Raw genomic sequence first — 27,913 nt, 5'->3', positions numbered from 1 at the left:
CCTCCCCTCCCCAGGCCACCCTGAAAGACTTACTGGTGAGATAGGATTCAAACCAGCGAAGTGGAATCCCAGTGATGCCCAGTGATGAGAGGGTAGACAGGAGAATCTGATGATTGACAGTGTCAAAAGCAGCAGAAAGATCCAGCAGAATGAGGACTGATGATTTGGAATCGGCCTTTGCAATTCGCAGGGCTTCAGTGACTGAGAGTAGCGCAGTCTCTGTTGAATGGCCACTCCTGAAACCAGACTGTTTAGCATCCAGTTTGTTGTACTGTGAAAGAAACAGTGAGAGCTGGTTGAAGACAACTCGTTCGAGTGTTTTCCCTCCGAAAGGAAGGAGAGAGACAGGTCTGTAGTTTTCTAAAAGAGAAGTGTTTAATGTAGGTTTTTGGAGCAGTGGGGTTACCCGAGCCTGCTTGAATGCTGTGGGGAAGATGCCTGTGAGGAGAGACCATTCCTTCACATTTAGTTACCTATATATCCAAATAGCGTGCACGCACAGTTTTGTGGAAATCTGTTATTTGGTTCATGAGAAGAGGATTTTTGTTTTAAACAAAGATCTCACATCTGTTGTTCAAACCGACCAGCAGCAATGAGCGATTATTATATTTAATATATTGGTACTCTGGTTGCTAGGCAGCACTAATTGATCACATAATTGAGATTATTAAAGTTTGCCACTGAAATAACCTTCATGCTAAATTTGGTGACTTCTTGCCACACAGTGACAAAGTTAGAGCTGTTTTTAAAAAGAAAAACAGGGAACAAATAAAAAGCTGCTACAAAAACTTCACTGTTCGGACCCCTAAAAACTTGAATAATTAGCATTTGGAAGACAATGTCCGTATAATTGAATGATACAACATGAGTTTATTTTTGTAAGCTGAATGAAAGTAAAAGCAAGTTTTTGAGGTCCTGCTTTAATGAGGAGATCTGATTTGTGCTCCAGTTTTGCAGTTTGTTTTTCCTGCATTCAGAGACTTTCTGACCCCCTGGCACATAATCTCATGTTTTACTCTTGCTAAAATTGCCATGATACGTTTCTTATAGAGGGACCCCGATTCACCCACCTCAGTCTCTGAATGTATTCATTTCATGCCAAACAAATGGAACATGAATCGATCTGCCAAAATGTCCTTCAGCAAAGTTATTTAATCTCAAAGGGTCTCTGAAGTTGTCTTTGGCTGGACGGGAATAAAACTCTCTCTCGCTCTTTCTCCCTGTGTTTACTGCCAGGAGGAGCAAAGTATTTTGGCAGAGGAAGAAGGAATCGTACAAGTGCCATTGGAGGGACATTACAAGTATGGACCAGATTTTCCTAGCTAATTCTCACAATAGCAAGCGATGCTAGGTTTTGTTGGTTTATTAAAACAATAGGGCAATACTTGACAGTGATTTTACCATGGTTTCTGTATTTTTTATAAACATACATACATACATGCTGTACATATATACACTAGAAAGAACAAAATTAGTAGAATGAAATAACTTGAGACCTGATATACATTTAGAACAATTAAATAAGTAGAATTAATGTAGAAAAATTATAATAAGTAACATGTTTTGAAAAAAGACACAAATGATAAATATTGACATTTATTAATAATTGGAATAAGCAGTTGTCAAGCGTTTGCCATTGCATTACAATTTTTAATCAAATTATGTTTTTTGATTGGTTTCATGCATGCACAAGATTATTAATGTTATATTTTGTTGATTTTAATGATGTTTTTATTGGTTATTTTCAGAGATGATCCTTCTACTATCAACATTACTGATGAAATGTCTAAAGGCTCCTTTGGAAGTACTTGGAACTCCAAAACTGATCTGAACATAAAAAGGTTCTGATTTATTTTCATATGATTTATTTATTTATTTTTATTTTTTGGTATAAGCACACCGCTTATGCTTAAAGTGCCAGAAAATCTCTCTGCAACCAACCACACAATTTGAAGAATCATTCATGTTTATGTCACTTGGTTGTAAATGGTGCAGACGAGTTACATTCGGAAGTTTAAAAGTCAGACTTATTTAACCCTTGTGCTGTGCCGAAAATCCTTACCTAATTTATAGTTCCTGGCCATTTTAAAATAACCCTCATTATGCTATATTAATCAGAAAATCTTGGATTCATTTTTTGTCAACTTGTTTTATTTTAATTAGTAAAGGTTTTGTTTGAATTCTTGGAATTGGTTGATTATAGGCCTCATTGATCTGAGCTCATCTGCACCTCAGTTTCTGAGTGAAAAAAATATTATTTGTGGATAATTTAGGCTTTTCTCACCCATAAACTGAGGTGCATGAGCTCAGATCAATGAGGCTTATGCTCCAAAAATTCCAAAAACAAATACGAAACCTTATCAACAAGTTGATAAAAAGATTGAATCCAGTATTTGGTAATAATATAGCTCAATGAGAAATTTATAATACGTTTTTTGTTGGCCGGTCATTTTTGACCTGGAAAACACCACGTGTGAAAAAAATCCCCCAAAAGTATTATCAAATATATACCCCATATAGTCCAATGCGATAACATTAACTAGCATTTTTCAGGAAAAAGAAAATCTTTTGCAGGTCGAAATCCATAAAGCAGCTCTACAGAAGACAATAAAGTGAAGTGACATACTGCCAAGTATGGTGACCCATACTCGGAATTCGTGCTCTGCATTTAACCCATCCAAACACACACACACACACAGCAGTGAACACACACACACACACACACACACACACAGCAGTGAACACACACACACAGCAGTGAACACACACACACACCGTGAACACACACCCGGAGCAGTGGGCAGCCATTTATGCTGCGGCGCCCGGGGAGCAGTTGGGGGTTCGGTGCCTTGCTCAAGGGCACCTCAGTCGTGGTATTGAGGGTGGAGAGAGCGCTGGAAATTCACTCCCCCCACCTACAATCCCTGCCGGCCCGAGACTCGAACCCGCAACCTTTGGATTACAAGTCCGACTCTCTAACCATTAGGCCACGACTTCCCACAATAGTGACATTATTCAGCCCGAGTCAAGTTCAAGTTTTTTTTTTGTTAGTGAAGTCAAATCAGTAATATGTATCAATAATGTAGGTGTTTTTAAAACTATTTTATTACTTCACTTAAGTATTAAGAATGATTGTGGACACAACTGTAACTGACAGGTACTTTTCTGTACACTAGCTTTCAAAAACTGTTTAAATGCACCTTTAAATGGTCATTGTTTGGAAACACACGTTTAAACATCATGTTACATCATTTTATTTTTTTTATCAATTTATTCTGCATTTAACACATTTTGATTTAATTACTTTTTTTTTTTTTTTACTAGCCCCCTTTCCTAAGCTTGCAGATGCTGAAAGGTAAGCGCACTGGACTGTTCTCATAGCAACATCCCACGTCACTTTACGATCTCATCATGTCTTTCTCTGCATGGCAACAAGTATTTTGACCAAATTGGCAGCATTTGACAGATTTGATTGTAATCCATCTGGAACAGACATTTACCATTATGTGTCTCTCCAAGAATGTTTGAATTCAGCCCAATTTTTCCATCCAGTTAGTCAGTCGAAAACAATAAATCATTCACATCTCTCTGTAAGTGTCAGACAAAGATAGACAGCATGTGATCATCTTTTGTTGTTGTTGTCGTTCTTTTTTTATTTTTTTTTACTACTCAGACGGGAAAAATGTTTAATCAGCTGTGAGCTTGTAATGTGTGAATGTGTGTCCGGTCTGCTAGCTGCTAAACATGGATTATTATTGAGATCATCGTGTGTTCAGTGCAATCAGAAGGAAATATTCTGCACAAAGTCTTTTCGACATGAATGCTTAAAGGGATAGTTCACCCAAAAATGAAAATTTACTGAAAAATGTACTCAACCTCACGCCATCCAAGATGTAGATTAGTTTAGATTAGATTAGATTTGGAGAAATGTAGCATTGTTTCACTTGCTCACCAGTGATCCTCTGCAGTGAATGGGTGCCGTCAGAATGAGAGTCCAAACAGCTGATAAAAACATCACAATAATCCACACCACTCCAGTCCATCAGTTAATGTTTTATGAAGCGAAAAGCTGTGTTTGTAAGAAATAAATCCATCATTAAGGCATTCTAACAACTGTTACTTGCTAAAATACGAATCCATTATATACGTAGTATTGTTGAAAATCAGTTGCCCTATGGAGAAAATAAACGGGATTCGCTAAATTGATAAACAGTCGATCAATATAGTCATTATGCACTAAAGAGCTTGCAGTTTAGGTTAATACAATTGAACTAATTCCCTTTTTGTGTCATTTTGCAGCCTGTCTAATAAGAAAGTGCACAAGGAGCATTGATGGGAAGAAGACTCACTGTGTTCACACACACACACACACACACACACACACACACACACACACACACACACACACACGCACACACACACTTACCTAGCTATCCAAATAGATGTATTGTTTTTAAAGGAATAGTTCACAAAAATAATATATATATATATATATATATATATCAAATAAATATATTTATGTTTATTAATTTTTTATTGTTTTTGCGAACCATTCCTACAGGTATAAATAATGCACATTATAATTGCTTCAGACTAACCCGTATATATACTCAACTTCTAAACCTACTCCGAAAAGTAAACCTTTCACATTTATGTTATAATTTTCTGTAAATTGTTACAGATTAAATTAATTTATGGAGACTTTTTTTCTAGCATTTTTGACCTTAAAGTATTGCTAGTTTAAAAGTAAACGCACAGTCTAATAATTGTTTGACACCACAGCTCCCCATCTTGTCTTGTGTTTCTATATTTTTAAATGATATCACAATGCTAAGCTTTTTAGCTTCTAGATATAAAACCTGTACATATAGTAATACCAGCAAATAAAGCGGAGATTGTTGTGTGGGAGATGAGAAGAAAGTGTGGCAGAATTTGAAATTATTTTCAACTTTTATTTTAAATGCTCTTTGAAGTATTTTATATGTTTTGTATTTTTGAAAAATAGCATTACTGCACAACTTTCACGTCCCTAGAGGTACAGTTTTAAATGTGTAGACAATATCTGCTGTAGGTGAGCAATTAAAAGCCAATTACAAAGTTTTTGTATTCATGTTTTGAGGTGGTGAAGAAACTTTTTGTTCATATAAAGTTACAGATTCACTGTAAGGCTGAGTGATATAGATAAACCAATTGTATCATATTTTTCAGCTTTTTGATGATATTCAGTATATTCACTACTGATATACCATTGCCATATTGTGTCCTTAAGCAAGACACTTCACACCTGGTTGCTTGAGGGTCAGTATTAATGTAGTCAGTGTATTTACTTTAAGACGCTTGAATAAAAAGCATAAAAACATAGGCTATTGTAAGTTCTTGATATATCTGCAATATCATCAATATCAGAAAATTGCTGTATTTTGTTTAAGACTACCTTTGCATTTATGCAATGTTAATAATCATAGAAAAGCTATTAATATTTTTTTTGCAAAAATGTCTGCCAAGAATGCTGCTTGTGTAAATATTATTTCCATTAGAGTTTATACCTCTATTTTGAAGGCTGTATGTCGATACTCACGATGCTAAAGTGTGGATGAGTTTTCACGGTAATAACGGTGGTGGAGAGATATCTGAAGTAATATCAGCCGCACATCAGTAAACGGTTCCATCAAAATGATTGTCAGTATTATCTCTTGTAAGCAAATGAATGCATTCACTAGATACTGTAGATCCAGACTACATTCCCTTTTCATAAAATAAAGCAATAGTGTTTTAGAAGTGCGGGTCCATCTAATAATGAAGGTTTTTCATGTTGAGGTCATCATGCAATTAATAATTTCCATTTAAAAACTTTAACTTCTGCCATTTATAATATTGCTATGTGTATTTATAACAAAATAGATGAGAAATAATTTTAAAATCATACATACTGTAATATCGTTACCATAAATTGGTTCAAATGTTTTGCTTTTATTATTATGTATATTTGTTTTGAATGGCTTCACACACAGATGGTTTGATTTTGAAAGACAAGAGTGATTGTTATCATGCTAATATTTTCACAGTTTATTAAAATGTCCTATTGCATTATTGTAACAATAATAATGTCTAGTTCTTTTGACTGTGTTTTGATGTTTCTGTTAAGTAACTTGAATGAACTATCGCTATATCCTCTTAAGTCTGTATGGTGTGACTTTGGGATCTTTTGTCTGTATGCTTTTTTTGGGTTATGACATAAGCGTTACCTTCATTTGCACTTGTATTTCATGAACTGTGAGGGAAGTAATTAGACTTTTCTGGAGATTTTGTTCCTGCTAGTTCTTCTACAGTGAAATAAAAAGCTCTGGCTTATGAATATGGATGTATGCCTTGATGAAGTATATCTCATACCTTGTTTCTGTAATTACCAAGGAAAAAATGCACAGTATGTCAAAGTCATATATCAGTCTGACATACAGTTTGCTGAATAAATGTGATTTTAACAGTAAATAAAAATGCTCTTGTGGATGTAGAGTGACAGAGAAATAGCGTAGAGTCGTATTTGAGGTTTAATGCCCAAATCATTTTTGGGGCCCAAGTATAAATGTTTTTTTTGTGAGCAAATACTAATATTATTTGTAGTTTTGTGTGAAGAAAAAAAAAACTAGTATAAGAATCTAGTATAAGTAGATATTTAATAGTAAGTGCAATTTTTTAGGTGTCTGCAAATCTAATTAAGTTCAAATGTTTCCTGTTGACCTTTTCAGCGTTGCTGAAAATGTATTTCAAATGCTAAATTATCCACTTTCCGCCAACTTAACCCACAACATCTGGCCTCTTATTGTTTGTTATAATAGTAAAAATCTGGCAGGATTTCACATCATGTGATTAAACTGGGCCTCCTGCTCTGAGAACTGATCATGAATCAGTATTGATTATCTTCAGTTTTATAACCATTCACACATAAAACTGATCCGAGATCAGCTAAAACTAAAGTAGACACTGTTTCAAGGGATCACTTTGAGATCAAACCCCCCTAGTGGTAACCATCGGAGTTTGCGGAAATCACGGGACTTGCCCAATTTGATACGCACAACTGATTCGAAACAAAAGATTCGTAAAAGGTTTTGAATTCGAAGCTTCATGAAGCAGCCATTGCTGAGCGTCTTGTCATTTTTTGATGACAGACCTAAACACATACAAGCTCTTAAAAGTGTTTTAAGGTAATCTCAACTGAGCATGGTGAATTAATGCAAACTGGCACACTTTGTTTTTGCCATGGAGATGACTGGGAAAAGGTCCTAATTAGGCTGAATTAACCATACCTGCATATAGGGTGATTGCAGGTAAAGTAGGCCGTTTAAGTTTGATTATATGGGTTTGCACTTTCAGAGCATAACAATGGTTCTCAATTAAAGGGACACACACTGTTTTTCTCTAAATGATAAAATAGCTTTGGTTGATGCAGTATGACACTGGTGGATGTGGCCACACCTCAAAAAGGATTGTGTCATAGTGAAAGATAGAAATCCTTTTGACATAAGATTTTCATTTCTAAATTATAAGGATGCTCACTAACTCGGTACTCAGTATGGTATGGTAATTATGTCCGTTTCCATTGTCAGAAGTTGTGAATGGTATCAAAATAGCAAACCATACCGTACCACTTTTTTGGTACCCTTTTGTTGGTGTACCTAGCACAGCAAAGGGTACCAAAAGGGTGGAGCTAAACTCACTGCAGAAGTTGAACCAGAATAGTCACTTTTGCATGATACAAGGGGATAAAGCTTCTCCTTCACACGTTCCGCTCTGCTGTGTTCTGCTTATTACAGCGCAAACACACATTTTATACTTTTATATTTTCACACAGATAATAACTGTTTCTCAATATGCGTTCTTGTGGACTTGTGAAACGTCATTGCCCAAAAACCCTCGTAATTTTCTAAATATTACTGTTATTGTGTCATTAAATGTAGTTTTAAGAGTTTTTTAGGCAAAAATGTAGGTGTTTAAAACTCAAATCTGCGGTTTATTTATAAATATATAGTGCCTAGTTGGTAAATGTGCTATGCCGATTTCGGAGCTCCAGGCGATCACCGGGTGCTCATTGCTCATGTATCCGCCTCCAGCAGCCTTACGCTCGGCTAGCCGCTGGCTCTGATGTCTCTGTAGTGATTAAACGAGAATCAATTCGTTTTGTGTATATTTAACAGGCATTCGTGGTCTCATGAATCTATTATTTGTTCCTGGTCATATCGTTTTGACTGAGCGCAAAGTCAGTACGATTACCTGTACCGAATCATACCGTACTGTAACGCTACTGTAACAGGCATTAACAAATAGCTTGTTATTGGGACAGTTCCTGCTGGGAATAAAATGCAAAGAAAAAATTGTTTAAAAATTTTTTGTTTTCTTGTACGGTGTTTAAATATTGCTGGCCCACTTTGGCTGAATGTGTTAGATATAGTGGGCCGTTGGGATTCAGGTAAAGTAGGCTGACCTTTAACCTTCAGTTATTATACATAGAAAACAAATGAGTCTGTAGTCAGGAAATTCAAGTCAGAGATGGAAGAAAGGAAAGAGAGAATAGAAAGGATTCAGTTCAGTCTGTGGAATGAATGGATGAGAGGAGCAAAATATAGAAGCAGAATATAAAGCTTTCAAATATGGACACAAAGTTCATTTAAAGTGTGTAGAGGACATACACAGAAAAACATTTTTACATATGGTTACCATTGTAAATGTTCTTCTTATTTTTTAGACTATTTGTTGCTGCTTGTGTTATAGTCACATTTTTTAACATATTGTAGAGTTTGATTTGTTAATATTCTGAAATCTGAAAATTCTGATATTCAGATTTAATCAAATTTAATGTCAAGTCAACACATAATGATCTTTCATTTGTTGGGAATTTCATTTTACTCATAACCTGTAGGTTATATATTTTTGGATTTTTTTAAATATGTTGTTAAATAAGTTTGTCTGATAATATGTGGTAATAAATCATGTGTTTTTAATTAAGATGCGGAAAATTTTTTGATAAATAAGGGACGGCTCACTTTACCAGACCAACAGGCCCACTTTAATCTAAAAATCTCAAATCTAAAATTGTTTACTGGTATATAATATGCAAATAACACTTTATATGAAGCATATTCAAATTGAAATATTATAGCTGGACATTAAAGTTAACAAAAGTAAAATAAAATAAAAACATCTAGGTATCTACAAATTACACTTTACCTGCAATCACCCCAATTTCATTGTATTTTATTTTGTATAAATAGATATTTATTTACATTTTTAACATTAAGAGTTGTTAAATCTTATAAGTAGTGTAAAAATGATTACAACATTTCGAAGTTGTAAATGAAACAAATCTAAAAATACTATTTCAAATATACTATTTCAGTCTTTCTACTTTAAAATTCTTAATTTAGTTACGCAACTTGCAGTTTCATTGTAATTAATTGTGGAATTTGAGTCAAACTTCTTTCTACACCAAATGTTTTTCAGTGTATGTATATAAAGTGAATGAGGAGGCTGTCAATCTCCAAATTGACAAAAATGGCACCATAAATGTAGCTCCGAGTACATCAGAGTTTTTAAACTCCCAGGCAAGAGTTTGTCTTGACAAACAACTAGTGTTACATGCCTATTAAGTATATTTATATAGGTTCTCCTCTATTAAAACGAGTGAGTGTACTGGCTTGATTTTTCTTTTGGTGAACAGATGGTTTGTAGCATCAGCTGACAGCTCAGAGAGAGACCTGCTCCCAGGGCGGACTGCATCTCTGGCACCGGTGCCGTTTTCTTCTTGTTGAAGGACCGGAGACGTGCGGTCCCAGGGTGCCTGACAGTGCTGGATAATTGACACATTTCCACAAGGCTTTGGTGACTCCGTCTTCTGTCAGTGTCATGTTAGATACGGTGAGGTAAGCAGAAGTGACATATCAGGCCAGTTTAGTTTGTTCTCCTCGGAGATTATGGGGACGATCACATGAAAAGGTACTTGAGTGGAGTTCAAGCTTGACTTGCATATACTGACAGAATGATTGAAGCCATTTGACACATGGATATTCTGTTTGATTGCAGTTGTTTTCCCACATGAATTTGCAGGATTTGCTTGCATGTCAACTTGACAAATAGCGATTTAACTGCTCATGAAGTCTGTTTCTCAAAGGGACAGAGAGGTATTAATGCCAAATTCTTGTAATTTAAGATTATCTTGTTAAACTCTCCGCAATAGTGCTTTTCAATATGTGTGTTTTTTGTTTTTTTTTGCATTGTTAATCCTACACAGTAGCAAAATAGTTTATCATATAGTTTATATTTTTTGAGAAATTGTCCTTGGCAACAAATATTGGATTGTATTACTATGAACAACACAGGCCAAGCAATATTCAAGATTATTAATATAAATGGACAGTTTTAGTTTTCAAATGTCTTATTTCAGTTATTATACCAATAGTTGAAAACACAATGTAGTTTGCACAATCCTCAACTGATACTGTCCGGATCGTATTTTTTGCTCAGAAACCAAAACACCAAGTACTTCATTTGAAGAAAGATTTATTTGCATGATTCAGTGAAACTGACAGCACTAGGCATTATAAAACAGTGTCGAATATCACAGGCTAGTTTTTATCTCGTTGTCGTGAATCCTCACTAGCGTCGTCCTCTCCCTGTTTTTAGCCAGGACACAAACTCTTTTGCTGCCTGGTCCTGCAGGTAAGAGCTGACGTCACTGGTGAATGTGCCATCTGCGTGCCGTCGTGTGAGGACTCTGGAGAAAAAAAATCATTATTATTTATGGAAAGGGTGATATTCTTCCTGTCAGACTTAAAAAGGACACCAGCAATAAACTGTATCTATTTACAGTACCGTTCAAAAGTAAACAAATATGTATTTTTATTCACCAAGGAAGCATTAAATTGTTCAAAATTGACAGTAAAGACATTTATAATGTTTCAAAAGATTTCTAATGCAAATAAATGCTGTTTATTCAAACTTTCTATTCACAAATGTATCAGGGTTTCCACAAAAGTATGAAGCAGCACGACTGTTTTCAACACTGACTATAATATCCATGTTTCTTGAGCAGCAAATCAGTATATTAGAATGATTTCTGAAGGATCATGTGACACTGAAGACTGGAGTAATGATGCTGAAAATACAGCTTTGATCACAGAAATAAATTACATTTGAACATATATTTAAACACTTATTTTAAATTCTACACTGTAAAAAGTGATAAGTTAACTTAAGTTCAAAGTGAAGTCAACATCACTGTTTACAGTGTAATTAATATTTCACAATATTACTGTTTTTATTGTATTAAATAAATTGATACAGATAAGCCTTGGTGAGCAGAATAGATTTCAAAAGATCAAAAACATAAAAAAATTCTAATGCTGTATCATGGGAATTGCTAAAATTTCCAACTAGTGAATGTTATGTAAAATTATACAATAGTTAAAGTCTACACACATTTGCCAGATGCCTTTTTTTTTTTTTTTTTTTTTACCTATTCTTAAATATTTTGCAAGACCTTACAGAACTAAAACTTACTCGCTTCTCTTGGAGTTCATTAACCACTGAACGAAGTCTTGTGCTCGCCTGGTCTCCAGGTATTTGCTGTAATCGTTTGAGAATGTGCCTTCTGAATGTCTCTTCATGTTGTTTACTTCTCTTGGGTCATTAAATAGTGCATCCTCAGACATAAGGCTGAAAGTCAATATCAAACATGTCATTCTCAGATATATGCCAACCCCAAAATCAAAAGAAAAAAAATGCATTTAATTAAATTTATTAGTGACATTACTTTTACAGAAGAAATAAAACCTTAAAAATATGCATAATTTTCTTTAAGCAACGTATAGTTCCTTTTTGAGGTTAAACGTGTCCCAGATTGTGTTTGTATTACTACAATAAAAATCCCAGCTGTAGATGCCATTAAAAACGAATTAATTCTGAATTTAGTTACTCTTACCTGGAGTTTTCCTCCATGTTTTCTTGTATGGGAATCTGCATGCTGCTCTGGATCAGAATAAGAAGTAAAAGTCCAATGAAAGCGTAGATTCTTGTCATCATCTTACCTGAGGATCAGACCATACGGCTACTAAGTAAACCATTAATGCATTCTACCTCAAAAGATATATAGTATAGTGCCAAAAAGTTCTCCGGCTCACCTGGATTGTGTTGGGTCGTCACGGAGAAATAGTCAAAGATTTTGATGTTGCCTCACTGGTTTCTCCTTCCTGGCTCCCAGTGCGATTTCACGGTCCCAGCCTGATGTTCGGAGTCTTATATAGTGATGCCCAGGTGGCGTGATCAACACACACACGTACACAGACACACACTTATTAGTCTCAATCCATTAATCTCAATGCATCAATGTATTTGCACTCTGAACCTGTTTAAAAAGAGAGATGGGGAAATGGTCAAACAAGTCAAAAAGTCACTTAAGGGAGAAGTCAAACATGATTCTGTCTTGTTAAAAACAGGAGCGCAAATAATTGCATAGGATGAGATGCATTCAGTCAGATTTCCAGGCAGTAAAGCTTTCTTTTTGTGCCGTTTTCTCTTTTTTTTTTTTACATCAGTTAAAGTCTTATTTTGCAATACAGGGCATTTTATAATACATTGAAAAAAATATTTATAATGTAAGGTTGACTAGTAAGGTTTAAGCAATTTTCACTCTGAAAGAAATAACGCACTGAATTGTGAAATTTTGAAGTAGAAAGACTGAAATAGTATTTTCTTAAACATTCTCCAATAATCTGTTTTATAAACAACTTTGAAATATATGCATATGTATTTTTAAATGTTTCAAATATTTAAATATTTTACTTTTATATAGAAGTATTTTATATAGATGTCAGTTCTGTTCCATTGTCATTTCTGGGCTATTATTTGTTCATTTATTTATACATTGATTATATAAATGTTTATAATCAATGTATAAATAAATGGGGGAAGTCGTGGCCTAATGGTTAGCGAGTCGGACTCGTAATCGAAAGGTTGCGAGTTCGAGCCCCCGGCCGGCAGGAATTGTAGGTGGGGGGAGGGAATGTCCAGCGCTCTCTCCACCCTCAATACCACGACTGAGGTGCCCTTGAGCAAGGCACCGAACCCCCAATTGCTCCCCGGGCGCTGCAGCATGGCTGCCCACTGCTCCGGGTGTGTGCTCACGGTGTGTGTGTGTGTGCATTTGTTCACTACTCACTGCTGTGTGTGTGCACTTGGATGGGTTAAACGCAGAGCACCAATTTCGAGTATGGGTCACCATACTTGACAATACGTCACGACTTTACTTTACTTTACTTTATAAGTTGTGCTTCTCAACTGAAGCTTTTCCACCGCATGTCCTTATTTTTTAAATCTTAACTGGTGGTGCAGAAAAGTAGTTGTGTTTTAGGGACAAAGACCTGGAAAAATGGAAATATTGTGGAGCATTATATGGGAAACTTGTGTTTCCTATTTGAGCGGTTGGTGTGGATAGCTGTCATTATTCAGGAATATTTAGAAATTGAATAGTACTTAATCTGATACTAATAGTCCTGATTGTGCTTTAGTGATTGGCAGACTGTAGGCTACATTATTTCATATTGTTAATGTTTCTTGATTTTTGTTAGACTGAAATTCATTAATGTGGGTTTTAGGTGATATTTAGTACAAATTCAGAGAAGTGCTCTTGGGACTGTCAGACAAATTTCATTTGACATACATTTCAATAGTTCAACCAGCAGGTGGCACTGTTCATATACTATTATTTGCATATACACTACCAGTCAAATATGTGGGAAGAAATTGTCAAAACTATTAAATGACACAGAGATAGAAGTATCGAAATTCAGTCCAGTGTGTCCAAACTTATAGAATATGTAAAATATAAAATGGAAATTAAGACGTAAAATTGTTTCACATACAGAAATATTTTTCTTTTTTTTCCTTAAATGAAGAATGAGTCAAAAGACCAAATCCCAAATGTTTGAGTTGAACAGTTTTTTTACAGACATGCTCAAACCACACATTGAAATCAGTGCATAAACACAACTGCATAGAACATTATAGATTCCACAATCAATTTGTAAATGTAACATTATAAAACATGCCAGACGTCTGTGATATAAACTACATTCATATCAGGTCACATTTTAGAGTAATCATTACAGCAATTTGATAAGGAAAAACAACAGCTAATACAAATTTCACATATTAAAAAACTGTAAATGTCATGGCTCTGACATAAGAGTTTGTTCCCATCAACATGTCCTTAAAATACAGACTAACATGTAAAGCATCTGTCATTAACAGTGTTTGTGTCAATGTAAAAGGAACATTTGTCTTCATAATGCATTAACATGTCCATTTATTTTTTCTCCGCAAAGCAGTTCTGCAGGAAATGGTTCAAGTGTGCGTAGAGGTGGTAACGTGCTTTACCAGACAGTCCATGATCCTTATCTGTGTACCACTGAAAAACATTACACATTTAGAGTATTTTGAAGAAAACAAGATATTTCAGAGCTTAAAGGAATAGTTCACCCAAAAATGAAAATTTATTGACCCTCAGGCCATCATCCGAACAGATTTGGAGAAATGTAGCATTGCATCACTTGCTCACCAATGGATGCTCTGCAGTGAATGGGTGCCGTCAGAATGAGAGTCCAAATAGCTGGTAAAAACATCACAATAATCCACAAGTAAACCACACCACTCCAGTCCATCAGTTAACATCTTGTGAGGCGAAAAGCTGCGTGTTTGTAAGAAACTCTCATTCTGACGGCACCCATTCACTGCAGAGGATCATTGGTGGACAAGTGATGTAATGCTTCATTTCTCTGAACTCATCTACATTTTGGATGGCCAGAGGTGTGTAAAATTTCAATTTTGGATGAACTATTCCTTTAATAAAATTTTTTTTATCACCTTCATCCATTCATCAGTACTCACCATTGCTTCAAAATCAATTTGATTGTCCACCAGGGCTTTGGAAATTTGGGCAGCTTGTTGGAAGTGGACGTTGTCTAGAGTATTTAAGTCAAAACGGCAAGAAAACATCTTTAAATGCTGCATATGTAGTCAAGACACTAGGTTTTGCATCAGATTTAGTTTATCAGATTATAGATGCACATCTATAAACTTTACATTGCTTACCGTCTGCAGTGCCGTGCACCAGCATGTATTGCACTGACTTGAAATTTTTTGCCCTGTCGGTCACTGTTGAATTCTGCAAATCAACCAAATATATGAAGCACTGTATTGATAACTGTTCATAATTTCATGTTTTCTTACAGGTGAACTTACTTTATAACTTTCAGTGTTTTCCTCAGGGCGATGCATGTATCTCTCTGTATATACAGCATCTGTGGGGAACGCAGTGTGTGAGTTAAATCTGTGGTTAATCTATGTCATAAATCAGAAAACATTTTGAAATCCATACCATAATAGTCCCACTTAGCAACAGGAGCCACGGCAATACCACATTTGAACAGTCCACTTCCTGATCCCAGAACCATGGATGTCACATAACCACCATACGACTGTGAGCAAGACAAACGTTTCATGATTAGTGTGAAGGTTTTCAGTCATCAGGCACATCATAGATCTTTTAGTGATTTGTTATTTTACCTTAATTAGAAAAGAGAAGTTCATCAAGAAAAACTTTTGATAGATACTTACTGAAAGTTTAAATCTGCTTTAAAGAGTTTTGACATTTAAAGCTTGCTAAAATATTTATTGGAAGATATAAATGTTTTGTTAAAATACTTTCTGTACACTACTACTGGTCAAAAGTTTGAAATAATTAAGCTTTTTTATTTTTTATTTTTATAAATGTCTTCTGCTCACCAAGGCTGCATTTATTTGATTCAGTAAAAAAAAAAAAAAAAACCTGTAAAAACAGTAATATTGTGAAATATTAAAATTTAAAAATAACTATTTTCTATCCGAATATATTGTAAAATATAATTTATTCCTGTGATCAAAGCTGTATTTTCAGCATCATTACTCCAATCTTGAGTGTCACATGATCTTCAGAAATCATTATAATATACTGATTTACTGCTCAAGAAACATTTCTCATTATCAATGCTGAAAACAGTGCTTTATATTTTTGGCAGAAACCACGATACACTTCCGTTCAAAAATTTTGACTTTTTTGTTTTAAAGAAATTGAGACTTTATTTATTCAAGAATGCAATGAATTGATCAAAAGTGAGAGCAAAGTCATTTATAAATGTTACAAAAGATTTATTTTTCAAATAAATGCAGTTCTTATGAACTTTCTATCCATCAAATAATCCGAAAAAAAAATGAATCACGGTTTCCACAAAAATATTATGCAGAAAAAAATGTTTCAACAATGATAATAATGAGAACTGTTATTAATCATCAATAATAATAATTGAGCAGCAAATCAGCATATTAAAATGAATTTTGAAAGATCGTGTGACACTGAAGACTGGAGTAATGATGCTGAAAATACAGCTACGCATCACAGGAATAAATTACATTAGAACATATATTAAAATAGAAAAAGTTATTTTATATTGTACTCACATTTCATTATGTTGTATTTACTGTATCAAATAAATGCAGCTTTGTGAGCATAGATGACTTATTGCAAAAACTTATGCAAAAAAATAAATCCTAATTCTTTCAAACTGGAGTGTAGCTTGAAATCTTGGATTTGAAGTTTAAAATCCAACCAAACCAACATAATAAAACCTGTTGTGCGGATCTATAGCCATGAACACATTTTTTAACGAAAGAACAGCACTTACCCAACCCCACATGCCAATTCTGTCTTTGTCAATGAAACCCATTTCAATGAATTTTCTGAAATTAAACACAAGTTCACAGGAAACACAATTACTAAGATATTCCAAAACAAAATTATTACTTTTATAGATGCTAGTTTGTCAATTTTCATGAAAATCTCATGGCCGCTTTGCTTTCAGTCAACTCTGCCAGCGTTTGACCTCTATCAATCTCTTACTGACACATGCTTCATGACAAGCTCATTCTCTCTTGTTGGAGGCCGACAGGACTCAACGTCTGCCTTGTATCTCTTGTGCATCTGTGAGTGTTACATCAGGCTAAATGACGGCAGCGTGAGCGTGTGCACATCGTTCCTCCGCCTCACCTCACGGCCGAGATTTGATCTTCCACCTCATACGTTCCCAGCCGGCCGTAGATGGCGTGCATTATCTCATCACCCTGGTAACCGCTTCCCCTGCCGTCAAAGCTGGCGATGATGACCTTCTCTGTGCTGCACAGGTACGTGGCCCACTCCAGGCGAAACACATAGTCCGTGTTCTGGCTGGCTGGACCACCATATCTGTGATGGGGAAGTGTGGAAATAACACAAATCTATGTAATATATTCATGTCGAAAAATATATTTTTGTAATGGAGAAGACTATTTTCTTTGAAATGCGGTTTGGGTAGTTGACAAAAAATAGATGCTATATATGATGCTATACTTCATCTAAACTGATTTTAAAATGCATTTTTCTAAGATTTCTAAAATTATTATGCATTCAGCTCGAATGGGTTCATTTTAATTGAGAGACTGCATGACATTCGAACGTTTTAAAAAAAAAAGTAATTTGTTTTTATAAAAAATGTTTAAATTTATTATATACACTACCATTCAAAAGTTTGGGGACAGTCATTTTTTTTATTTTATTTTAATAAATCTATACTTTTATTTTAGCAAGGATTCATTAAATTGACAGCAAAAGTGACAAACTTTTACATTGGTACAAAAAAAATAAATCTATTTTAAATAAATGCTGTTCTTTTGAACTTTCTATTCATCTGAAGATCCTAAAAAATTATATCATGGTTTCCACAAAAATATAAAGCAGAACCGTGACCCTGAAAAACACTGAAAATTCAGCTTTGATCACAGGAATAAATTACATTTAAAATATATTTAAACAGTAAACAGTTATTTGTAATATTTCCAGATAATACTGTTTTTATTGTATTTTTGATCATATAAATGCAGCCTTGGTGAGCAGATGAGACTACTTTCAAAAACATTAAAAATCTTTCCAAACTCAAAATGTATAAGCTGTGATTAAATGAAAGAAAATTAAATTAAACAAACAAAACAAAAAAAACTGTAACTCACACTTGAATGAAAAGAGGGTACTTTTTGGAGGAGTCAAAATTTGGTGGGAACATCATCTGATACCAGAGGTCTGGAGAAACATAAACAACATGAAAGGCTTTCGATAAATATGCTACCTAACTCCTGTTTGCCAAGAATATTTAATGTTGCACATACTGAATCCTGCGATCTTCATTGTGGCACGTTTGATGGTTGGCATCAGAAGCTCAGTAGTCAGAATTTTTTCCAGTTTCTTATTGTCCTCAAGGACTTGAATCTCTAATACAAAACCCCCCCCGAAAAACAGCAAAGTTAGTAAATGAAGATAGAAATGTGATTTTATGAACTATTCCTTAATTTACATAGCTGATGTTGTAAAGTGGATGGATTAAACGGATACTAGCACACCTTTAGCAGGCCCTCTGTTGTCCATCAGTGTAAACAGAGGAAGTCCTGGTCCTGCAAAATCAGTGTTTATTAGATTGAGCACACACTTTCCTCTCTCAGTCACCTCAGATCATCCGAGGTATCATTCAAGTGTTTGTCATGAGTGAAAGTGTGTTCACTAACCATAGCAGTCCATTCGGAAGAAAGAGGCGTTCAGGCTGAAGTAAGCCGAGTTATACTGACACCTGTCCTGGTACAGCGAACAGGTCAGGCACTCGGGGGTAGAATGTCCACTCTTGCTTATAGAAATCCTAAGAACAAGAGAAAAATGTTTTTATAAAAAGATTTCACTGTAACAAGTATGGAAGTGAAAATTCGGAAAAAAAATGTTTGTTTTTGCTTTAATGCACTCTCTACAAAAGCTAAACTTTGTATTTAATCATTGATTGATTTATTTGTTGTTTGTGCCACATCTATGTAGAAACTGTAAAATAGTCTTTGATTTATTACATCTGAGAATTGATTCATCACTTGCGTTCAGTGTAGACAGAAAATAGCATTTGATGTTTTTTCCTCGGTACACAAAATTTGAAGAACCTTTACAGTATGGACTATTTTTATAATGTGCTTTTATTTATTAATTTATATATATATAAATAATAACTTCATTAAAAATTCTGCTTTTGTGTTCCACTGAAAAAATAACAGCACAGAGGTTCGAAACAAGATGAGGGTAAATAAATAATGATATTTTATGCTAAACTATTCTATATAGAATTTGACCGTCATTAAAATAATCTGTTTCCTACATTTTTTCCTATTCGGTTCCAAAAATAGAACTGGTTGTGAATAATTGGTTCTTGTTTCCCAATGCAGAGTGTTGTGATACAGTTGCAAAAGAAATGACTATTTAAAATTGAAAACCTAAAAATATTAAAATACAATCCTAATACAAGCTGATGCAAAAGGCTATTTTTACTTGTAAAGGTTTCTCTGTCCAGGTCTTCCCATGTGTTCATTACTCACGTAATATCTGTGGAAAGAAAATATTTTAGATGTGGAAAGGTTGACAATGGCACATGAGAAGAAAACAAGACTGTTCTACTTTTTCATACGCACATGGAATCTTTGGTTACTTTTGAGATGTATATCACTTCCCATTTGCCTGAGGTGATGGGTGTTGCTTTTCCCTACAAAGAAAACAACAGTTGACAGACCAATAACTTGATAAGCTAGTACCACACTGTTTCTTTGTGTTTGCCGTTTAATGGTTATTAGCCAAAGGATATAACACATTATAGCCTGTAATACATGTGTAATGATATATCTGAGGTTTGCACGATAGATCTCAACAGTGATTGCCTACTGTTTCAGTGACATTTGTTATGGATGTATTTATCCCATTCATATTATCCTTTGGGATTTCAAAATCTTTTGTAATAAAGAGTTCAAAGTCATGCACCAAATCAACCAGCTCTGAGATGAATCACAACAATCATATATATATATAAGGTCTATTGTAGGTCTGTTTTTAAAGGTTTTTACAACAACATGATTTGAAGCTACAGCTTAGCAGGTGTTTGAATATAACGGCACAAATGACATTACAATAAAATACAACATAACACTACGTTACTTACGGCTTCCACATAGTGGAGATGTTTATAACCGTGGTCATTGCTCATAACTTTGTAAAAACTCATGTTATTTGCAGCAAAGTAAGGAGCTGCAGGAAAGTACTGTGAGGGGAAACACAGACCACGAAATTTAAAGTTTCAAAGCAGCATCTTTTTTTTTTTGCAAAAATTAAGATAATTTAAAGATTTTATGTGATTACTGCATGTACTCACCCGTCCAACCCATCCAGTTTTGCTCTTTTGCTCAAATTTCTGTTAAAAAAAATGAACTAAAAATTAAATCACACATTTAAATTGATGAAACTGAACTGAGATCATATTAGGGCAGTGGTTTTTGGAGGCAATGATATGTCTGCATACAGTATGTAAACCTAGTGAGCTGATGATACATGCAAGAAGTTTGTGAGTCATTTCAGCAGTTCTGCTGAGACTTGGAAGATGATAGTGCACATATTGTCTATTTTACGCATATGGACTATTTTATTACACTTATTTTTGTCCTTTTGTTAGACAAAACAGCCTTGACAGTCACAGTCACCTTTGCTTTTCCCTATTGCAGGGTTTGTACAAGGTGCTTGAAGTACTTGAAGTACTCAGCTTTTTGAAATTTAAGCACTGGAAAACCCTTGGATACAGACATGTAGAGGTACTTGAAAAGTGCTTGAATTATTGAAAGACAATAAATGAAACCGGGCTTGACAATAGGGACTGCCAATGGCCCAGGGCCACAGGAAAGTCTCTTGGGATAGATGAGGGAATTGACACTGTCAGTTTGGGCTAGTACTACGGCATCATGAAAGTTTATCATATTCGCGTGTTTTTAAGGCGTGACTCTCTTTTGTGACTTCTCGTGTTTGAACAGATAGAAAATGATTACAGAATACCCATCCTGGGTCTTATCCTCATAAACACAGTAGGTTATGTAGAAAAAATCCTTAGCGTTGAACCCTAATATAATTAAAATTGATTTATTTTTTTTGATGTTTTCAAGACCGCCCCCAAACCAAGAGAATGCATAATAAGATAATTTAAGAAATAATTTTAGAAAGTTTTTTTTCTTTCTGTTAAAGCATCTTTGAAAAAGAATTGCACTGAAAATTCTTGGGCTTTGTTAATGTTCCTATGCTTTCGGTTGCAACAGTCATTGCATAACTGCACTTTACAGTATTTGTACTGTTTTTTTTTTATTTAGTATATTTAAAAGAGATCTCTGTCCTTGAAAACCAAAAAAAAAAAAAAAAGAAACTTCAAAAGAGTGTAATTGTTTGGCTTTTAATATTATTATTATTATTTTATTATTTATTATATAACAAAATGCAGTTTTACTGTTTTGTTTTCTATAAATGTCTGTTTTCAGTATTTAACAGACAGTAACAAATCTGATAAAAAAATGCTTTTATAGTAATTATTTAAGAAATATATTAAATTACTTTGTTTTATTAAAGGGATTGTTCCCCCCAAAATTAAAATGTTGTCCTTTACTCATGTTGTAACCAAACAGTTGCTGGTAGTCATTAACTTCCATAGTATGGGGAAAAAAAATACTATGGAAGCTCAGTGGCTACCAACAACTGTCTTGTTACCAACATTCTTCAGAATATCTTCTTTTCTGACCCGCAGAAGAAACTTATACTGCTTGGAACAACTTGAGGGTAAGTAAATGATAATAGAATTTAAATTTTTGGGTGAACTATCTCTTTTACGATAAGTACAGTAAGAACCCTATGTGCCAAAGTTTGCAACAATAGAAAGAAACATCAAACAAGATGATTGTATTCTGAATTGTTGATTGGCCAAACCAAAATAACGAAAGAACCACTGCCTAAGTCTATGTAATTATTGATTCTCACCGAGGTTTCTTTCCAGTTGGTGCCATCATATTCATAAATCTGCAGAAGGACGCTGTCCTGTCGACGTGGAAGCCACTGAACAGCCAGTCGTTCATCTGTGACCCAGGTGACTGTTCTCAGATAGTGATCGCTGGGAAAAGAGCAATATAAGATATAATATATTACAATATAAGAGCAAAATAACATTAATCTGAACTCTAATACTGTGAAAGCTTATGTTTCAGAGACGTAAGGCTTTGTGTGAACATGTGAAACTAGAAACATAAGAGGGACACACCCTATGCCGACAGATTTCGGTACCGCCACTTCTAATTGTCTGGATGGATTTTCCACATCAATCACAAACAGCCTTGCTCTGGGAATAACACTGCCTGCCTTTGTAAGCAGTACAACAGTTTAGTAGCAAAATTATATTTTGAATGAAATTGTAAAATGAGAACAGCAGAGATCAAGCTGTCATTTCCCTGATTTTTTTTTTGCTAAATTATGGATTTTAAACAAAATAATAAATATGCTTTTGTATGTTATAAAATCTAAATAAACTAAATTAAATTGTAAAATCACGGATATTTGCTTACTTTTGGGTAGGGGACAATTACTGTGGTGGGATACTGGTCATTTCCATACAACGAGTATTCGATGTTGTGAACTCCAGTGTCATTGATTTGTAGATAAGCCAGATATTTCCCCTGCGGAGACCACCAGATGGCTTCGTTGGATGCAAAAACTTCCTCTGTCGAGCAAGAGAGGCAGCAGATGGCACATAAGCAGGTATGAATGAATGTCTGTGTGTTTGAATTTATTCTATGACTTTACCTTCATAAACCCAGTCTGGAACCCCATTAAGAATTTTGTTAACTTTTCCATTATGAGTGACTTGTACGGCCTCAGCAGTGGCGTTCTTTTTGAGGTAAATATTATAATCCCAGACGTAAGCCTGCAAATGATGCATGGTCATTAACACAAAATAAGGCCATCAACCTGGGTCTGCATATGAAAAAATCTGTATGGCTAAATCTTGCACATATGTATATATATAATTTTTTTTTTTTTTTTTTTGTGTTACTGTTTGTAACTCACCAGTTTATTTCCTACTGGTGCCCACACTAAGAACTGTGTAACAGGTGGAATCTGAACCTTGGAGAGAAATTCCCTAAATCCAACAGAAAACAAAGACACATTAAAGTGAGCATCACTATCAATTGTTGGAATTAATATATTCAAACTGTTATACTCAATCACACTGAACGTTCTCAGAAAATAAAAAAAGGTACAAAAGCTGTTACTGGGGAGCTCGGGCCCTTTCAAAAGGTGCTAATATGTACAATTTAGGTACTAATACATACATTTTGGGTATTATATGTAGCTTTAAGGTACTAATATGCACCATTTATGGGGTAAATAACGTACCTTTTGAAAATGTACTGCACCAGTAACTTTTTTTCTGAGAGTGAACAATATCTATGTGAATTAGTCTGAAATACACTGAAACATTTTTAGGAGTTCCCAGGTCTGGAAGTCACGATTTCAGAATGATATAAGTTTTCCGTGCACATGGGAACCCTGTATTTTGATAGACGTATTACAGTGACATCTTTACTCACCGAGACTCCATGTTGTACATATGGTAGGAAGCAGTGTAGGAGTGTCGCCATAGCTGTTGATGCATTTCAAACATATTAGAAACTTCAGTATGAGTCACTTATGCAGCGTGTTTAGTTTTACTGCAGTCAAGTTACCTTTGAGTAATTGCTCTCAAAGACGACAAACTTTTTGTCTGCTGACAATATGTAATCTGTGGCATCCACTTGGCCCTGAAAATCAATTCACAGTAAATGAGTGGAACTTGCATGAATGTTAAACATGAATAAGAAACGAGGAACATCAGACTATTTAATGAGAAATTATGAAGAACAAAGGTTTTGCGAAGAGTCCCTAATATGCAACCTACAAATGTTGAGTTGCTCAGGTAAATCGAGCTTTGCTTCGATTCAGCATTGTGCAAGTAAATATGGCCTTCGCTGGTTTTGTGGAGGTATTCATTGTCTGGTGGAAAGTAAGACAGTAGAGGATATGTGTCAGGATGATTTAGAGGTCATTAAGAAAAAAACAGGGAGCATGTGAAGTGCCTTAAGGTGTCGTACCTGATATCCAGTGGATACTGTATGATTTGTACCTGATGGTATCATTGTAAAAATCATTAAAAGAATAAGTTCTCTTTAATGCAGACTCATCTCCTGAAAACACAGTGAAGAAAACAGTTAAAGTCTTCAACAATGCACATTTTATTTTATTTAGTTTCTATCTATTTTTATTTAACATATTTATATATATTATTCTTTCAATTTTTAAAAATAGCCTACATAAAATTGTAAAATATATTTTTTGGTGAAGAACAACAGTTTCTTTGGTGTTCACATGGGGGCGCTAATGGGTTAACTCTCTCTTTTTTAGACTATTTTATCACAATATGTGATATTAATACGGATACATACACTATATATACGTGACAAGTAAAAAGTTTTACGTTTTGTTTATTTATCTTCCTAAACAGACAGCGATGGAGCAGCAGTTGCTATGGTTACCTCTTCAGGACCAGTTTCTGCATTCTGACTAACTTTAAAGTTTTGAGATGATTTGCTTTGATTTTTCAACATTTCTTTCCACTATATTATAGATTTAGACATCACAAAAAAAATATTTAAGTGTGTTCAGTTTGTTAAGTTTTTAGAAAATTGATGTTAAGGACACTTATATTTCTTATTAAACAGTGGACAGTAATGCCAAGAAATAAGTCTAATAGAAAGTTTTGCTTAAGCTACTAGGTACAGACACTATACATATGCTTTCAAGCGATTCCTTACAAATGATTGCAATTTCAGGTGAGATGAAGAAGAAGATGCTACTCACTGTTTACGTAAATTGCCGTGGGAATAACGATGAGCGTGATGACGACAACCGCCCCGACCAGCGCCACGCACACCTTGTTACAGCCCTACAGGTGAGGAGACACACACTGCGCGTCACAAATCACCATTAAAATAGCTTTTAATTGCTCAAGGTATCATAGAAATTGCCCAAGTAACTTTTTAGTGTGTGCAAAACGCAACAATCCTCAGGAAAACAACAAGTAGTTACTGACCATAATTGCGCAGGAGCGTCTAAAACGCGCATCCAATCTCTAGGAATCCACTGACGCTGAATATTTCTGACCTCCAGCTGTCCTTAAGCAGATCGTGAGACACCTTTGTCCGCGTTAATGCAAGAGTTAGACAGACAGCTGCGCTTTATTCCGTCCGATTGCAATTTTCCAGGTTAAAAATGTACTTCCTCCGATGCATCATTGAGTCTGGAGTGAAGAAGGGTGGCACAACTTCCCTAGAATCAGCATTCCTCGCAACTTTCCATCGGAGTGCGTTTAGCATGTGCTTCCCTCCGTGAGCGCATATAACTCTGTTCTATTGAAGTACAGCAGCTGTGACTCTCAGCACAACCGGTCTGCTTTGAGTGTAGGAGATCAAATTACTTTAATTTCAGTGACAATAATCTTGAGTTTATCTCATTAAATGCCAGTGGGGTCCAAAAGTCTAAGACCACCAGTGACAATGCTTCAGTGCATTTTTATAAAATAATACAAACATTTTCATATTTGATAGTTATTAATAGTAGCGTGATCTTGAGCTGGCATGAAATTTATGCAAAACATGATGATCAGGTTCTCCAGCATATTTAAGATGATTCAGAGAGTGTCTTGAATGTCAGTGCATGGAAGAAGATCTAACCTTTTGTACAAAGAGTCACATAATCATCTACTGCTTTGATTAGCGTTTGAGAAGTAGTGGAGAGTGTTAAATATTAAATGCATTTTCTTCAGAAAAGTTTCTTTGGAAACTTTCTTGCATCATAATTTCAGGCTTTCAGCATGATGTCAGAGTTTTGGACTGTTCTGTGCATGTTCAATTTAGAGCATCAATGCGTTTTGGTAAATGGATTTATATTGCAGTTTTCAAAATATTAATGCAAGTACAAATGCAGAAGTGTTCTACAAATTCTTGCATGTAATTATAGATGTAGCCATACTGAATAATATGATAAACCTTTGATTTATTTAAATACAGACAGAAAAAATATTTGTAAACAAACATTCCCCGTGTGTTTTTAAAATAGACACCATAATAATATTAAATCTATAGTGTTATATATTTACATATTATATAATATAGTATATGTAATACATATTATATACAATATTTATAATATTTGTTACAAATGTTTAGAATTTTGAATTTAATTATACAGTATATATTTATATTATTATTTATGTCATCTCATGAAAGTTGGTTAATGAATTTCCAAAGTGAGCAGAGCTGGACAAAGAAGAAGCTGAAATATAAGCAATAATTCAATTGTGTCACATTTTGATCACTACATCATTCCCAAACTTTCATTTTTGTTATATCAGAGCTGTTAGAATCAAGCTTTAGTGCCAGGTATGTTTGCACATACGAGGAATTTGTTTTAGTGACAATAGCTCCACAGTGCGACAGAATGACAGCGACAGGACACAGATAATAATCATAATTAAAAAATAAAATGAAATAAAAATAATAATAGTAATGTACAGATATACAAAATGGACAATATACAAAATAGACAATTCAGTATGTACAGGTATGTTAGGTGCAAATTTGAAATGTAATAAGTATGTGTGTTCAATAAAAAATAAATAGTATGATAGTGTTGTGTGTTTCAAGTTTATTGCTAAGAGTTAAATGTTCATGAGATGGATTGCCTGAGGGAAGAAACTGTTTCTGTGTCTAGTCGTTCTGGAGCTCGGTGCTCTGTAACGTCGACCAGACGGTAACAGTTCAAAGAGGGAGTGTGCTGGATGTGAGGGGTCTAGAGTGATTTTGCTAGCCCTTTTGCTCACTCTGGATAAGTACAGTTCTTGGAGACTCGGGAGGGTTGTACCAATGATTCGCTCAGCAGTCCGGACTACCTTCTGTAGTCTTCTGAGGTCAGATTTGGTCGCTGAGCTGAACCAGACAGTTATTGAAGTGCAAAGGACGGATTCAATGATGGCAGAGTAGAACTGTTTCAGCAGCTCCTGTGGCAGATTGAACCTCCTCAGCTGGCGAAGGAAGTACAACCTCTGCTGGGCCTTTTTGACAATAGAGTCAATGTGAATGTCCCACTTCAGGTCCTGAGAGATGGTGCTGCCCAGGAATCTGAATGACTCCACTGTTGTTACAGTGCTGTTCATGATGGTGAGTGGGGGGAGTGCAGGGGGGTTTCTCCTGAAGTCCACGATCATCTCCACTGTTTTGAGCGTGCTGAGCTCCAGGTTGTTAAGACTGCACCAGACAGCCAGATCCTTAACCTCCTGTCTGTAAGCAGACTCGTCACCATCCTGGATGAGGCTGATCAGTGTGGTGTCATCTGCAAACTTCAGGAGCTTGACAGAGGGGTCTTTAGATGTGCAGTCATTGGTGTACAGAGAGAAGAGCAGTGGGGAGAGAACACAGCCCTGAGGTGCTCCAGTGCTCATGGATGTGTATTTTCCCAGCCTCACTAGCTGCTGCTTGTCTGTCAGGAAGCTGTTGATCCACTGGCAGACAGAGGTGGGGACAGAGAGCTGAGTTAGTTTGGGCAGGAGGAGGTTTGGGATGATAGTGTTAAAGGCCGAGCTGAAGTCCACAAACAGGATCCTCACATAAGTCCCTGGTCTGTCTTGATGCTGCAGTATGTAATGCAGTCCCATGTTGACTGCATCGTCCACAGACCTGTTCGCTCTGTAGGCAAACTGCAGGGGGTCCAGTGATGTCCTTCAGATAAGCCAAAACCAGTTTTTCAAATGACTTCATGATCACAGATGTTAGAGCCACAGGTCTGTAGTCGTTAAGTCTGGTTATCTTGGTTTTCTTTGGGACGGGGATG

At 35.3% G+C, this 27,913-nt stretch overlaps 3 protein-coding genes across 4 annotated transcripts in view; 1 reads left to right on the top strand and 2 right to left on the bottom strand.

Moving 5' to 3' along the window:
* Positions 1-3,337, top strand: part of LOC306875728 (sodium-driven chloride bicarbonate exchanger-like) — a gene marked incomplete at both ends in the record, with an annotated part of 65,062 nt that extends 61,725 nt beyond the window's left edge. Inside the window, 3 exons of the mRNA XM_079426437.1 lie at positions 1,237-1,301; positions 1,749-1,841; positions 3,325-3,337. Of these exons, the coding sequence (XP_079282563.1) occupies positions 1,237-1,301; positions 1,749-1,841; positions 3,325-3,337 (171 nt within the window). The remainder of the gene's footprint in view (positions 1-1,236; positions 1,302-1,748; positions 1,842-3,324) is intronic.
* A 7,226-nt stretch (positions 3,338-10,563) lies between these two features.
* On the bottom strand, positions 10,564-12,250 carry LOC306876089 (glucagon-2-like). Of its 2 annotated transcripts, none has more exons than XM_079427006.1 (4): positions 12,171-12,250; positions 11,972-12,077; positions 11,551-11,706; positions 10,564-10,765 (listed from the first exon to the last, which is right to left on the bottom strand). In XM_079427006.1, exons 2-4 carry the CDS (start codon positions 12,070-12,072, stop codon positions 10,648-10,650), a joined length of 375 nt encoding a protein of 124 aa, XP_079283132.1. In that variant the 5' UTR covers positions 12,073-12,077; positions 12,171-12,250; the 3' UTR covers positions 10,564-10,647. The 2 variants fall into 2 exon arrangements, with proteins under 2 accessions (XP_079283132.1, XP_079283133.1); XM_079427007.1 differs by having other exon boundaries at positions 11,972-12,097; positions 12,171-12,236.
* Positions 12,251-13,677: 1,427 nt separating this feature from the next.
* Positions 13,678-25,476, bottom strand: LOC306876140 (dipeptidyl peptidase 4-like). Its single transcript, XM_079427108.1, has 26 exons — positions 25,119-25,476; positions 24,887-24,971; positions 24,121-24,213; positions 23,928-24,022; positions 23,716-23,790; positions 23,581-23,633; positions 23,057-23,129; positions 22,793-22,913; positions 22,555-22,709; positions 22,254-22,351; positions 21,977-22,106; positions 20,340-20,378; positions 20,130-20,228; positions 19,609-19,679; positions 19,469-19,522; positions 18,673-18,800; positions 18,511-18,561; positions 18,280-18,381; positions 18,124-18,193; positions 17,129-17,323; positions 16,767-16,821; positions 15,425-15,524; positions 15,289-15,347; positions 15,139-15,211; positions 14,935-15,008; positions 13,678-14,455 (listed from the first exon to the last, which is right to left on the bottom strand). Exons 1-26 carry the CDS (start codon positions 25,119-25,121, stop codon positions 14,354-14,356), a joined length of 2,253 nt encoding a protein of 750 aa, XP_079283234.1. The 5' UTR covers positions 25,122-25,476; the 3' UTR covers positions 13,678-14,353.
* Between the last annotated feature and the right edge of the window lie 2,437 nt (positions 25,477-27,913).

This window comes from Barbus barbus (genome assembly GCF_936440315.1).
Source record: "Barbus barbus genome assembly, chromosome: 10".
NCBI classification, from domain to species: domain Eukaryota; kingdom Metazoa; phylum Chordata; class Actinopteri; order Cypriniformes; family Cyprinidae; genus Barbus; species Barbus barbus.
This window is presented reverse-complemented; position numbering and strand designations above follow the sequence as displayed.

Coding starts and splice junctions, on each gene's coding strand:
- LOC306876140 (XM_079427108.1), bottom strand. Junction 24,214..24,886: donor CACGGCAATTTACGTAAACA/GTGAGTAGCATC, acceptor CTGTGTTTTCAG/GAGATGAGTCTGCATTAAAG. Junction 23,634..23,715: donor TTGAGAGCAATTACTCAAAG/GTAACTTGACTG, acceptor ATGCATCAACAG/CTATGGCGACACTCCTACAC.
- LOC306876089 (XM_079427006.1), bottom strand. CDS start 12,072: ATGATGACAAGAATCTACGCTTTCATTGGACTTTTACTTCTTATTCTG. Junction 11,707..11,971: donor AACATGGAGGAAAACTCCAG/GTAAGAGTAACT, acceptor ATTGACTTTCAG/CCTTATGTCTGAGGATGCAC. Junction 10,766..11,550: donor ATGAACTCCAAGAGAAGCGA/GTAAGTTTTAGT, acceptor TTTTTTCTCCAG/AGTCCTCACACGACGGCACG.